Here is a 12111-nt window from a genome sequence, read left to right as displayed (position 1 = left end):
ATCTGCCTGCAATGCAGGAGATCTGGCTTTGATCCCTGGGTTGGGAAGATCCCCTGGAGGAGGACATGGCAACCCACTCCAGTATTCTTGCCTGGAGAATCCCATGGACAGAGGAGCCTAGTGGGCTACAATTCATGGGGTCACAAAGACTTGGACATGACTAAGCACAGCACACACCCATCAGAACAGCCAAACTTCAAAACACAACACCAAATGCTGGTGAGGATGAGGAGCGATGGGAACTCTCCTTCACTGCTGGTGGAAATACAACATGCTACAGATACTCTGGAAGACTACGAAAACTAAACACTCTGACCAAACAGTCCAGCCATCACGCTCCACTGTTATTTACCCAGGAGCTGAAAACTTACGCGCACACAAAATGTCTACAGCAGCTTTATTCATAATTATCAAAACTGAGACGTCCTTCGGTGGGTAAATGGATAAATAAACTATGGGTCATCTAGACAATGGGATATCATTCAGTGCTAAAAGAAAATAACTATCAAGTCACGGAAAAAAGAGAAGAAACTTTTATCACATTACTAACAGAAAGAAGATAATCTGAAAAGACTACATACATACTATAGAATTCCAACTATATGACTACTCTGGAAAGGGCAAAACTAGGAAGACAGTAAGATCAGTGGCTGACAGTGGGTGGAGGTAGGTGGAGCCCAGAGGATATTTAGGGCAGTGAAAACGTGTGATTCTATACTGGTGGATACACGACACATCTGTGCAAACCCAGAGCACGTGCCACACCAAGAGTAAATTTTAAGGTAAACTATGGACTCTGAGTGTGTCAGTGTAGGTTCATCAGCTGCAACAAACGTAGCACTTGGCGGGGTATGCTGATCATGGGAACAACTATGGGAAAAGCTATGCATGTGTGGGGCAGGGAGTCTATCAGAAATCTCTACTTTCCCCTCAGTTTTGCTGTGAACTTAAAACTGTCCTTAAAAATTAAGACTTATTTAAAAAATAGTAATAAACTTCTCACCACCCTCAAAAAACATGGATGAATTCACAGAAGCATAATGTTAAATGTAAAAAGCCAGACACAAAAGAGTATATTTTGTCAAATTTGACTTACATGAAGTTTAAGAACAGGCAAAACTAACCCATGGACATAGAATTTGGAACAGTGATTGCTATGAGGGGCTGGGAACTGACTAGAATGGAGCACACTAGTACTTGTGAGGTGATGGAAAGTTTTATGTCTTAATTTGGGCTATTTAACAAGGATGTGGACTTCCTTGGTGGCTCAGTGGTAAAGAACCCACATGCCAATGCAGGAGACCTGGGTTCAATCCCTGGGTTGGGAAGATCCCCGGAGAAGGGAATGGCAACCCACTCTAGTATTCTTGCCTGGAGAATCCCATGGACAGAGGAGCCTGGTGGGCTACAGTCCATGGGTCACAAAGAGTTGGACACAATTTAGTGACTATACAAAAATAGACAAGGATATATGAATACATTTATCAAAACTCAATTTCACACTGTATATAAATTTTACCTCAATCCTCCCTGGTGGCTCAATGAAGAAACCTCCTGTAATACAGGAGACTGGAGTTTGATCCCTGGGTTGGAAAGATACCCTGGAAAAGGGAATGGCAACCCACTCCAGTATTCTTGCCTGAGTAATTCCATGGACAGAGGAGCCTGGCGGGCTATAGTCCATGGTGTTGAAAAGGTCGGACACAACTGATTGATTAACACTTTAAAAATAAGGAAAAAGCAAATTTATAGAAAGAATGAAAATACTTATGTTACAGTTTTTCCACTTGATAATAATGAACCTATTTTGAACCTTACTCTGATCAAATACTAGTCTTAAGAACCTGACATATTTTATCTAATTCTTACAAAAATTTAATAATGCTCTATTTTGCAGGCAAAAAGAGGCTACTTAAGGCCCATTTTTGTAAGTCTGAAGTGGCAAAGCCAGGATAGGAACACAGGATTCAAACCCTGGACACCAAGCTCTTAACCACTGTCCCACTCTGCTGCCAACTCAGAGCTCTCAGGATGCTGCTTCTCCAGAAACAACAAAACAACAAAACTTAGTCAGTTGACTAAGGCGGTGCCTACAGCAGAAGAGCAGGCTGAGGTCCTGTTAAGACTGTCGGTTTTTCTAGGAAAGTTCTAGGAGTAAGGAGCAAATAGAGATTTCCATGACATAAGACCACAGTGTGGCAGGGTCACTGTGCTTACTTAATTCAGATTTGCCCACCACTGGCCAAACCACGTTCTGGTGAGAAGTCAAAAGCACAGGCTTGTACAGTCTGGGAGAAAACTCCTAAGGGAGGACCTGTCTGCATTTGAAAAAAGCAACATTCGAATGACCTTAATTAATTAAGGAAATTGGATTAAACACAGTTAAACTCCTAGAAGGAAAAAAGATAACAAAATGAAGTGGAAAGAAATGGTCTACCAGGTGTGCACATTGTACAGTAAAAGACACAGAAACTATTATAAGTTCAAACTGAACTAAGCGACCCACAAAACAGTCTTTCTCCAAAATTAACAGTAGTTGGAATATATGGTAAGGGTTGAGTATGCAGTAGGCACTCAGTAAATTCTTATTGTTACCATTTAACAGGATTTATGACTTAGAAAAGATAGAAAACAACTCCATCTTACAACTGGTGCTGATCAGAGCTTAATGAGAATCTTCATCTCTCTTCTAAAAAAGTGATAAGCTTAGAAAGAATTCAGTTTTCAAAGGTCACCTAGTGAAGCTGGGACTGTGAAGAAGGCTTAGTGGTCAGTCTCCTCCAGCTCTGTCCAAACTCAGAGAGTATAACACCACCCAGAGTGAACTAAGAATTTTGAGTGATAATGACACGTCAATGGAGGCTCATCAGTTTAACAAAGGTTCCTCTTCCTGCAGGATGTCAATAATGGGGGAGGCTTTGTATGTGTGAAGACAGGGGTACTTTCCCCTCAATTTTGCTGTGAATCTAAAAGTGCTCTAAAAAAATAAAGTTTTAAATAACAAGAAGTCAGTCAAGTCCCCCAATCCCCACATCAACAGGAATTCTCACCGTTAACTGAATAAAGGAGAAAAGCCACATGAACATATCAAGAGACGGAGAACAGGCATCTGACAAAAATCAACAACCATCTCAAGACAAACAAAAAACAATACTAAGTAACCTAGGAATAGAAGGGAATGTCCTCAGCTTAATAAAGTGCATTTATACCTGCCAGCATGCCTAATGGGGAAAGATGGAGAACTTTCCCCTAAGATGGAGAAGAAAGAAGAGAAAAGGATGTCTGTCACCACTTTTATTCAGCACTATTCTAGGAGATCCAGTTAGTAAAATACAGAAGAAAAACATTTATAAAGGATACAGATAAGGGGAAAAGTAAAAAAGTTTTCATCAGCAGATTACATAGTCATGTACTGATTTGACCAAAAAGTTCATTCGGGTTTTCCCCAAACCCGGAAAACCCGAATGACCTTTTTGGCAAACTACAGAAAATCCCACATGAACTACAAAAGAAGCCCCTAGGCCTAATCTAGTGAATTTAAAAGGTCACAGGATAAAGGTCAATATATAAAAATCAACTGTATTTTTATTTAAAATTGATGATTAGAAATCCAAAATTTAAACAGCTATTTACAGTAACACCAAAAGCATGAAATATTAGGGAAAATTTAGTAAAATATGACCAACACATGGACAATAAAAAACTATAGCATACTGTCAAGACAAAGTGAATGTAGAGACAGACACCATGCTCACTGACTGCAAGACTCAACTTAGTTAAAACGTCCATTCTCCCAGAATTTATCTACAAACACAACCCCAATTAAAATCCCAGAAGGTTTTTTGCAGAAAATAACAAGCTGATTCTAAACTTTATATGGAAATTCAAAGACCCTGAAATAACCAAAACAAATTTGAGAAATAAAAAGTTGAAGAACTTAACCACCATCTGCTTTCATGAATCACTATGAAATTACAATCAAGACAGGGAAGCAGTGGCGTGAGGATGGATACAGAGGTCAGCGGAAGAGAAGAGAAATACTAAGAACAAATATATGAACATGGCCATTTTTAACAAAGACTGCAAAGTAATTCAATGGGGGAAGAATATATACATTTTGAAAAAAGTGAACTTTGGGTTCTACTTTATATCATGCAAAATTAAAATCATAAGTATCTAGCAACACTGGAAAAAAATTTTCATGAACTTGGGGTGGGAAAAGTTTACTTGTATAGAATACAAACAAGAAATTATTTTAAAATTTCTCATAAATCAATTTTGCTAAAATTACAAATGTCTTCTCTTCAAAAAAACATCATTAAAGAAACGAAAAACTAAGTCTGACTCTAAAAACACATCTGCAACACACGCAACTGACAAAGGGCTTCTGTCGACAATATAAAGAACTCTTACAACTGAGGAGGACGACAATCTAATAAAAAACGAGCAAAGGAGTTTGAACAGATACTTGAGAAATCAAGTAAGTCTACAAAAAGATGTCTGATGCCATTAGTCATCATGGAAATGCAAATGGAAATGGTACACTTTGGCACTACACACTTTAATTAGAGTGGCAGCAGGCAGGGGTTAAGTGTTGGCAAGAATGTGCAGAAACGAACTCTTCCTAATTGCTGGTTAAAAAATGTAAAATGGTACCATTTCTTTGGGAAAATGTGTCATTTTCTCATAAGGCTGAATATATACCTACCATATGACCCAGCAATTCTATTCCTAAATATTTACTACAAGTAAAGGAAAATAAATGTCTACACAAACACTTCTGTAAAAATGTTCATAGCTGCTTCGTTAATAACCTAAAACTATAATCAATCCAAGAATCCTTCAACAGGTACATGGATGAAGTATGGTGAAGACATATTAACCAGATAATGAAATCTTACTGAACAATAAAAAGAACAATCTATGACCTATGTAGCAACATGGATAAAGAGGTCACACACTGTGTAGTTCCATTAATATGAAACTATAAAACAGACAAAGCTAGTCTATGATGGCAGAAAGAAAGCTGGTATTAGGGGTGTAGAAGGGGCGCACTGACTTAAAAGAACATGAAGGGGAAAAAACAAAAAGAACACGAGGGAACATTCTGGGAATATGGACATGAGGTCTATATTCTAAATGATGGTGGCTGTATGTATGTGTGATTTTGTCCACATACACTGAACTGTACACTTAACAGGAGTGTATTTTCTTACATGAAAGTTATGTTAACCATGAAAAATAAGCACATTTTCACGACTTAATTTTTCAGAAGAGGAGCTTACCTTATTGAGGGCAACAATGAAGGGACATTTTTTAGATTTCAAAAGGTTGATAGATTCAATTGTCTGGGGCTCCAAACCATGCATAATATCAACAACTAAAATGGCAATGTCACAAAGAGAGCTTCCTCTGTTTCTCAGATTACTGTTGGAAAAGGACACATAAATAGAAATCTTGAAATTAAATACTTTTACTCAAAGAAACTTAAAATGTTCATTTCTTTGTAAAACCCACACAGAAAGAACAAAATGAAGTACATGCATTAAATTCAAGTGGCATTAGCCCTTAACATGCCAAATGCTCATCTGACAGTGAACTGACATCAATTGCAATGACTTAGTTCCAGAAATTCCTCCATTATGTCTGCCAGTTTTACTGACCAAGTTTTTTGCACTAAGGAACATGGTCAAGAGGCAACAGAATAAAACTCCACCTGTAACAGTTTCATAGGAGATAGACCAGACATGTATTAGGATTTGCTCTTTCAAAGTGGAAAAGACTTCTCTCTACAAAAAAACAAGTCCCCAAATAAAGTCCTACTAACAAGTCAGTGAGGCACAGGTGAGGGCTGGTAGTTACAAGGACCACAGATATCAAAATAGTACACAAAGATTAATGACTAGTCAGAAGTCCTCACTCACTGAACGTCGAGACTTACTGGCTTCAAGCAGTGTGCCTGCTGACAAAAGACACAAATCACTCTTACCTGAAAGACTCATGCCCCGGAGTGTCAATAATCAGCATTCCTGGAATCCGTACGTTCTCTCGATCAAACTAGAAAAAATAGGAAAAGTGGAGAGCTGACTTAACAAAGAACCAAAACAACAAAAGCATCTTTACAAGACAATTATTCTGCCAGGAAAACTTCAAAATAACAGCACTTCCTTTTCCAAATGAACTGCTTTAAAACAGTGAGTCAACCAGCAAAGCACAACAGTTAACATTTTCATTAATATTAAAAGGCGTTCTGTAGAAAAAAATGAAATGAGAAAAATTCCCCTTGTTAAGTTAACTATGATGTAGTCTAAAACTGAACAGATTACTCGTAAGGGACAAATGACAGAGGATCTGAGAGTGATTATCTATAAAAAGCTAACACAGAAGAAGAGGCTCTCAGTGTTTGGAAAACTTATCTGGTCAAATTTTAGAGCAATTCTAAACTCTGAAAAATATCCCAAAGTATGTTTAAAAGAGAATTAACATATTAAATTATTAAAAGAATTAAGCTCATATCCTGCTTTATTCAAATGTCATTATAAAGACTTGATTTTCTGGACAAAAGTCCATGAATGAATGGAAAGAGCATTACACCTGAGTATTCAGCCACTGGAAGGACTGATGCTGAAGCTGAAGCTCCAATGTTCTGCCACCTGATGTGAAGAACTGACTCATTAGAAAAGACCCTGATGCTGAGAAAGATTAAAGGCAGGGGGAGAAGGGGACAACAGAGGATGAGATGGTTGGATGATATCATCAACTTGATGGACATGAGTTTGAGCAAGCTCCAGGAGTTGGGGATGGACAGCAAAGCCTAGTGTGATACAGTCCATGGGTCTCAAACAGTCGGACATGACTAGGTGACTGAACTGAACTGAACTGAGATATGGACATCCTCTTTTAACCTGAACATTAGCACTGGCCAACAAATCTCTCTTACGCATACACACACAGAACTTTTTTCACTTTGTTTATCTATACTTTTGTCAATCTTGATATGATTTTCCAAAATCTTATCTAGTGATCTAGGTCAAAATGATTCAAATGCAAAACATTTCAATTTTGCATTCTGGTGGTCTTAAATCAAAATCTGCCATAATTACTTTCAGTTCACTGTCTGGAATACAAACAATAAAAACCACCAGAATCAAATTTCATTTACAAATTCAGAAAACTGCAATTCAAGAAAACTATCCTAAAATAAAGATATTAAACTATATACTAAAATGGAACACCATATAACTAGAAAATTGACCCAGAACAACCAATACCAAGATGCAAAAGACCACATAGTTTATAAGAGGATGAAAGCCAGCTTGTATTAAAACTTGAAAGGTGAAGCTTTATGTGAGAAGAAACTTGAACAACAGTCAATACACTTTAGGAGAGAAAAAGTGAACCAAGGATTTACATGCAGCCAACTGATTTTCCAGGATGAAAGTCACAAAGTAACGCTTCAATGTTCAAAGAACTCAAGGAATATTACTTCCATTACTCCTTTAGGAATCTATGAGAAAACAAGCTTCAAAAAACAACTTCCAACAAACAAAACAAAAGCTGGAGTGACACGCTCACAGAGCCTTTCTAAACACAGAACTGAGACTGAAGAGAGACACCAGCATGTGACAATATGCTGTGTGTTACATCGGAGCGCATGGATGTCACAAGACAAACAAGACTACTTGAACAGTATCAAAAACACTCAGAAGCCAATCAATCCTAGAAAGATGGAACTATCTCGGCATAGTAAAAATTGAAATGGATTAAAACACAGTATAAACAGGTTGAAATCCATGAGTTTATAATAACATAAAACCAAACCACTCTTTGTTTGAAAAGCTGGTACATAAAGGTGAAGGATCAGACCTTTCTCCCGCATCCCATCACTCTGAGACCAAACAGTAGATGAGGACTCTGCAGAAGTAATTGGGTAACAGGACCGGAATATCAACATTTAGAGATGACTTTAAAAGCTAATCCTGGGTGGAAGAGGAGGACTCGGACTGAAAAGGGACACAAGGCTTCTGAAGAAACTGGCAAGGTTCTACCCAGAAGCTGAGTAACACAAACGGTGTTTGATTCACTAAGCTTTACATTAATCATATGTGATTTTCCCTCGTGTTATATTTAACAAAAATAAAAACTGAGTATTTCTAAAGTTGAGAAATAGGAGATAAAATCAGAAGAGCTGGGGAGGAAACAGAATGTTTAAACATGTTTAAACATGGGGATCCATGATAAGAGTATTAAAACAAGGAAATGGCAGACTTTTAACACAGAAAAGCAACTGCCTCTTGGAGCAAGAGGGAAGGAGCACTCCTACAATATTTAATGCTTTATGTCTTTAAAAAAGAGATCTGAAGGGCAACGTGGAGTTTGTTACTTATGAATGGTGAGTGTGTGGATCTGTGATACTATTCTGTTCTTTTTTTCTATATGTAAAATAATTTATAACAATTTTTGTCAGAGATTAAGACACACGAAATACAGTGCACTTACATTTTTAATCATCTTAGTTTGTTCATTAATAGCTTCAAGAGGGACATTGGTGGCACCAATTTGCTGTGTGATACCACCTGCTTCACCATCTTGTACATGTGTGTGACGGAGCTGGGATGAGAGAGCAGATTCCAAGTCAAATTTCAAAATGCATAAAGAAGCAAAAGCAGTAATAAAACAACAGCTTACTTTCTGTAAACAGAACTGCCCATGTGTGCTATAGTTTCTATTAGCTTTTCATAGGGTATCATTCACTTATTCAAAGAGTTATATATCAATGCACACAACATTTTCTTACCTTATCTAGAATTTTTGTCTTCCCTGTATCCACATGTCCAAGTACACAAATAACAGGAGCTCTCAGCTTCTCTGTATTTACATTTTTACTGTGTTCAAGTCGCCGTTTCTGGGAACAACAACAAAAATACACACACAAAATTAAATATTTCAAACTTTCACTACCATTTTCCTTTAAATTAGTTTCCCTTCGCAAGAGAACGCCACAACCTGCATACAAGTTGTTTGCTGATTTAACTACGTGTAATTGCATTTTACAATGTGAACTTTACAACCTTTGAGCAAGGAGACACCTGTTTAGATTTCAGAGCAGCACTGCTAATTATGGATTAGAATGATGTAAAATATTTGCTCAAACTTTCTGAACACTTTTGTACGTGGTTAACTTAATGGAATATAATGAATATTTTGTTCACACTTACTATATAGTATAAACCTCTAACTTATGTTGTTGTTTTTCTGTTGTCTAATTGCTAAATCATGTCCAACTCTTTATGACTCCGTGGACTGTAGCCCAGCAGGCTCCTCTGTCCATGGGATTTTCCAGGCAAGAATACTGGAGTGGATAGCCATTTCCTTCTCCAGGGCATCTTCCCAAACCAGAGATCAAACCTATGTCTCCTGTGGTGCAGGTGGATTCTTTACTGCTGACCCACCAGGGAAGCCCTGTGGGGGAAAGTTTATATAAAAAGAAGTATACTCCAGCATTCAAAAAAATTTCACTTCAAATTGTTAAAAATCTTAAAGCAATATATTTCAAAACTGTATCCAGTGCACACGTACACAGCTACTGCACACTTCAGCCTAAGACACCCAGATGGCACTCCCACCTTCCCAAGGTGGATCTAAGCATGAGAAAGCCTTCCGACCCACCATGTGTTTACCAAGCACCTACTTCCAAACACTTCAGCTTCTGAGAACCAAACAAAAGCACAAGGCAGCAGCTCCTCTTCAGAACGCCAGCCTTTCAGGTGAAGCTGGCGTGCAAATGAGGAGGACTTCCACAAAAGGCTGAAGTGATGTCATTCACAAAACTATTTTCCATCTAAAAACCATTTTTGTAAGAACACTCTCATTTCTAGCATCAGACACTGAATCCTTCTATAGAAACTGTAATGAAAAAATATTTTGGAATGCCAAAAGAGAGATGCAATTTTACTAGCAAAGAGCAGTACACAACAGCTTCACAGTGTTTATGACTCACACTTTACCTGGTAGTCTAGTGATTAAGAATCCACCAGCCAATGCAGGGGACAAGGGTTCGATCCCTGGCCCAGAAGATTCCACGTGTTGTAGAGCAACTAAGACCATCCCCACAACTACTGAGCTGGTGCTCTAGAGCCCATGAGCCCAGAGCCCCTGCTCCACAACAAGAGAAGCCACTCCAAGGGGAAGCCTGTGCACTGCAATCAGAGAGCAGCCCCTGCTTGCTGCAACTAGAGAAACGTCGTGTACAGCAATGAAGACCCAGCACAGCCAAAACTAATAAATAAAATCTTTAAAAAAAAAGTATGACTCAAAAGCAAACATCATGAGCTTAGTTACAATCTATGAAGAATTACTGGAGTAAAAAAATTTCAGTGTAGTGCAGCACATAAGATCAATCTATAAAAATCAACTGCATTTCTTTGTACTAACAATGGAAGATTAAATAGTGACTCCACTCACAAGAGCATCAAAAAAAAAACAATATATGTGACAATAAACTTAACAAAAGAAAAATAAATCCTATACTCTGGAAACTACAAAACATTGCTGGATGAACTTTCAAAGGATCTAAATAAATGGAGAGATAGCTATTTTCCACAGATTGGCAAATTCAGTATTAATAAGATGGTAATTCTCCCTAAAATTGATCTACAGATTCAATGCAGTCCCTATCAAAAGTGTGAGAAGACTTTTGCAAAAACTGATAAGCTGATTCTAAAATCTGTATGGAAAAGCAAGTGACCTAGGAAGTTGAAACAATCTAAAATAGGAGGAACAATGTTGGAAGACTTACATTACCCAACTTCAAAACTTATCACGAAAACTATAGTAATCAAGAAAGTGTGGTACTGACATAAGAAAAGACACACAGATAAATGAAACAGAACTGAAAGTCCAAAAGCAAACCCTCACACTTCTGCCACTTGATTTGTCAAAGATGAGAAGGCAACACAAAGAGGGGAAGAGTCGTCTTTTAAACCAACGGTGCTGGTTATCATTAAAAAAATGACCTAAATCCTTACACCCTACATAAAAATTATCTTAAAATAGATACAAGGACAAAAAGTATAAATCTGTAAGAAGAAAATCACAGGACAAACTATTCATGATCGTGGTTTCAACAAGATTTCTTCAATACAACACCAGAAGAATAATTCATGCTCTAGTAAAAGAAAAACTTAATAAATTAGATGTTACCAAACTTAAAATGTATGCATGTCAAAAAGATACTGCTAAAAATGAAAACTACTCTTACAACACAATAAAAAAAGACAAATTCCAAAATTTTAAAAATGAACAAAAGTTTGGATACTTCAACAATTAAGACTATAGGAATGGCCAAAAAGCATACAAAGAAATGATAAACATCATGGAAATGCAAATTAAAACCATAGTTAGACACATTGCTTCACATCCCTCTAGAATGGTTATAATGGGAAAGCAGACAATAACAAGTATTTGGACGTAGAGAAACTAGAACCCTCAAGTGATTAAAATCTTTAATTGTAGAGAAACTTTGAAAATGCAGTTTCTGAAAAAGCTAAACACGAATTTACTACGTGAGTAAGCAATTTCATTCTTCAGTTCAGACACAGCTCAGCTGTGTCTGACTCTTTGCGACCCCATAAATTGCAGTACGCCAGGCCTCCCTGTCCATCACTAACTCCTGGAGTCCACTCAAACTCATGTCCATCAAGTTGGTGATGCCATCCACCATCTCATCCTCGGTCGTCCCCTTCTCCTCCTACCCCCAATCCCTCTCAGCATCAGGTCTTTTCCAATGGTCAACTCTTCGCATGAGGTAGCCAAGGTATTTGAGTTTCAGCTTCAGCATCAGTCCTTCCAATGAACACCCAGGACCGATCTCCTTTAGGATGGACTGGTTGGATCTCCTTGCAGTCCAAGGGACTCTCAAGAGTCTTCTCCAACACCACAGTTCAAAAGCATCAATTCTTTGGCGCTCAACTTTCTTCACAGTCCAACTCTCACATCCATACGTGACCACTGGAAACACCATATAGCCTTGACTAGACGGACCTTTGCTGGCAAAGTAGTACTCTGATTTTTTTTTCCTTTCTTTCTTTTTTTAAAAAAAATTTTTTTTTT

At 37.8% G+C, this 12111-nt stretch overlaps 1 protein-coding gene across 3 annotated transcripts in view; it reads right to left on the bottom strand.

The window, feature by feature from the left end:
• EIF5B (eukaryotic translation initiation factor 5B) overlaps positions 1-12111 on the bottom strand; it is a 77198-nt gene that overhangs the window by 10402 nt on the left and 54685 nt on the right. For all 3 annotated transcript variants that reach the window (XM_003586607.6, XM_024999309.2, XM_024999310.2), the window contains exons 11-14: positions 8798-8905; positions 8500-8610; positions 5990-6057; positions 5286-5427 (exon numbers count right to left, since the gene is read on the bottom strand). In XM_003586607.6, coding sequence (XP_003586655.2) covers positions 5286-5427; positions 5990-6057; positions 8500-8610; positions 8798-8905 — 429 coding nt within the window. The remainder of the gene's footprint in view (positions 1-5285; positions 5428-5989; positions 6058-8499; positions 8611-8797; positions 8906-12111) is intronic.

The sequence above is a fragment of the Bos taurus genome, chromosome 11, assembly GCF_002263795.3.
Source record: "Bos taurus isolate L1 Dominette 01449 registration number 42190680 breed Hereford chromosome 11, ARS-UCD2.0, whole genome shotgun sequence".
Lineage (NCBI taxonomy): Eukaryota > Metazoa > Chordata > Mammalia > Artiodactyla > Bovidae > Bos > Bos taurus.
Note: the sequence above shows the minus strand (reverse complement) of the source record. Positions and strands in the feature narration are given on the sequence as shown.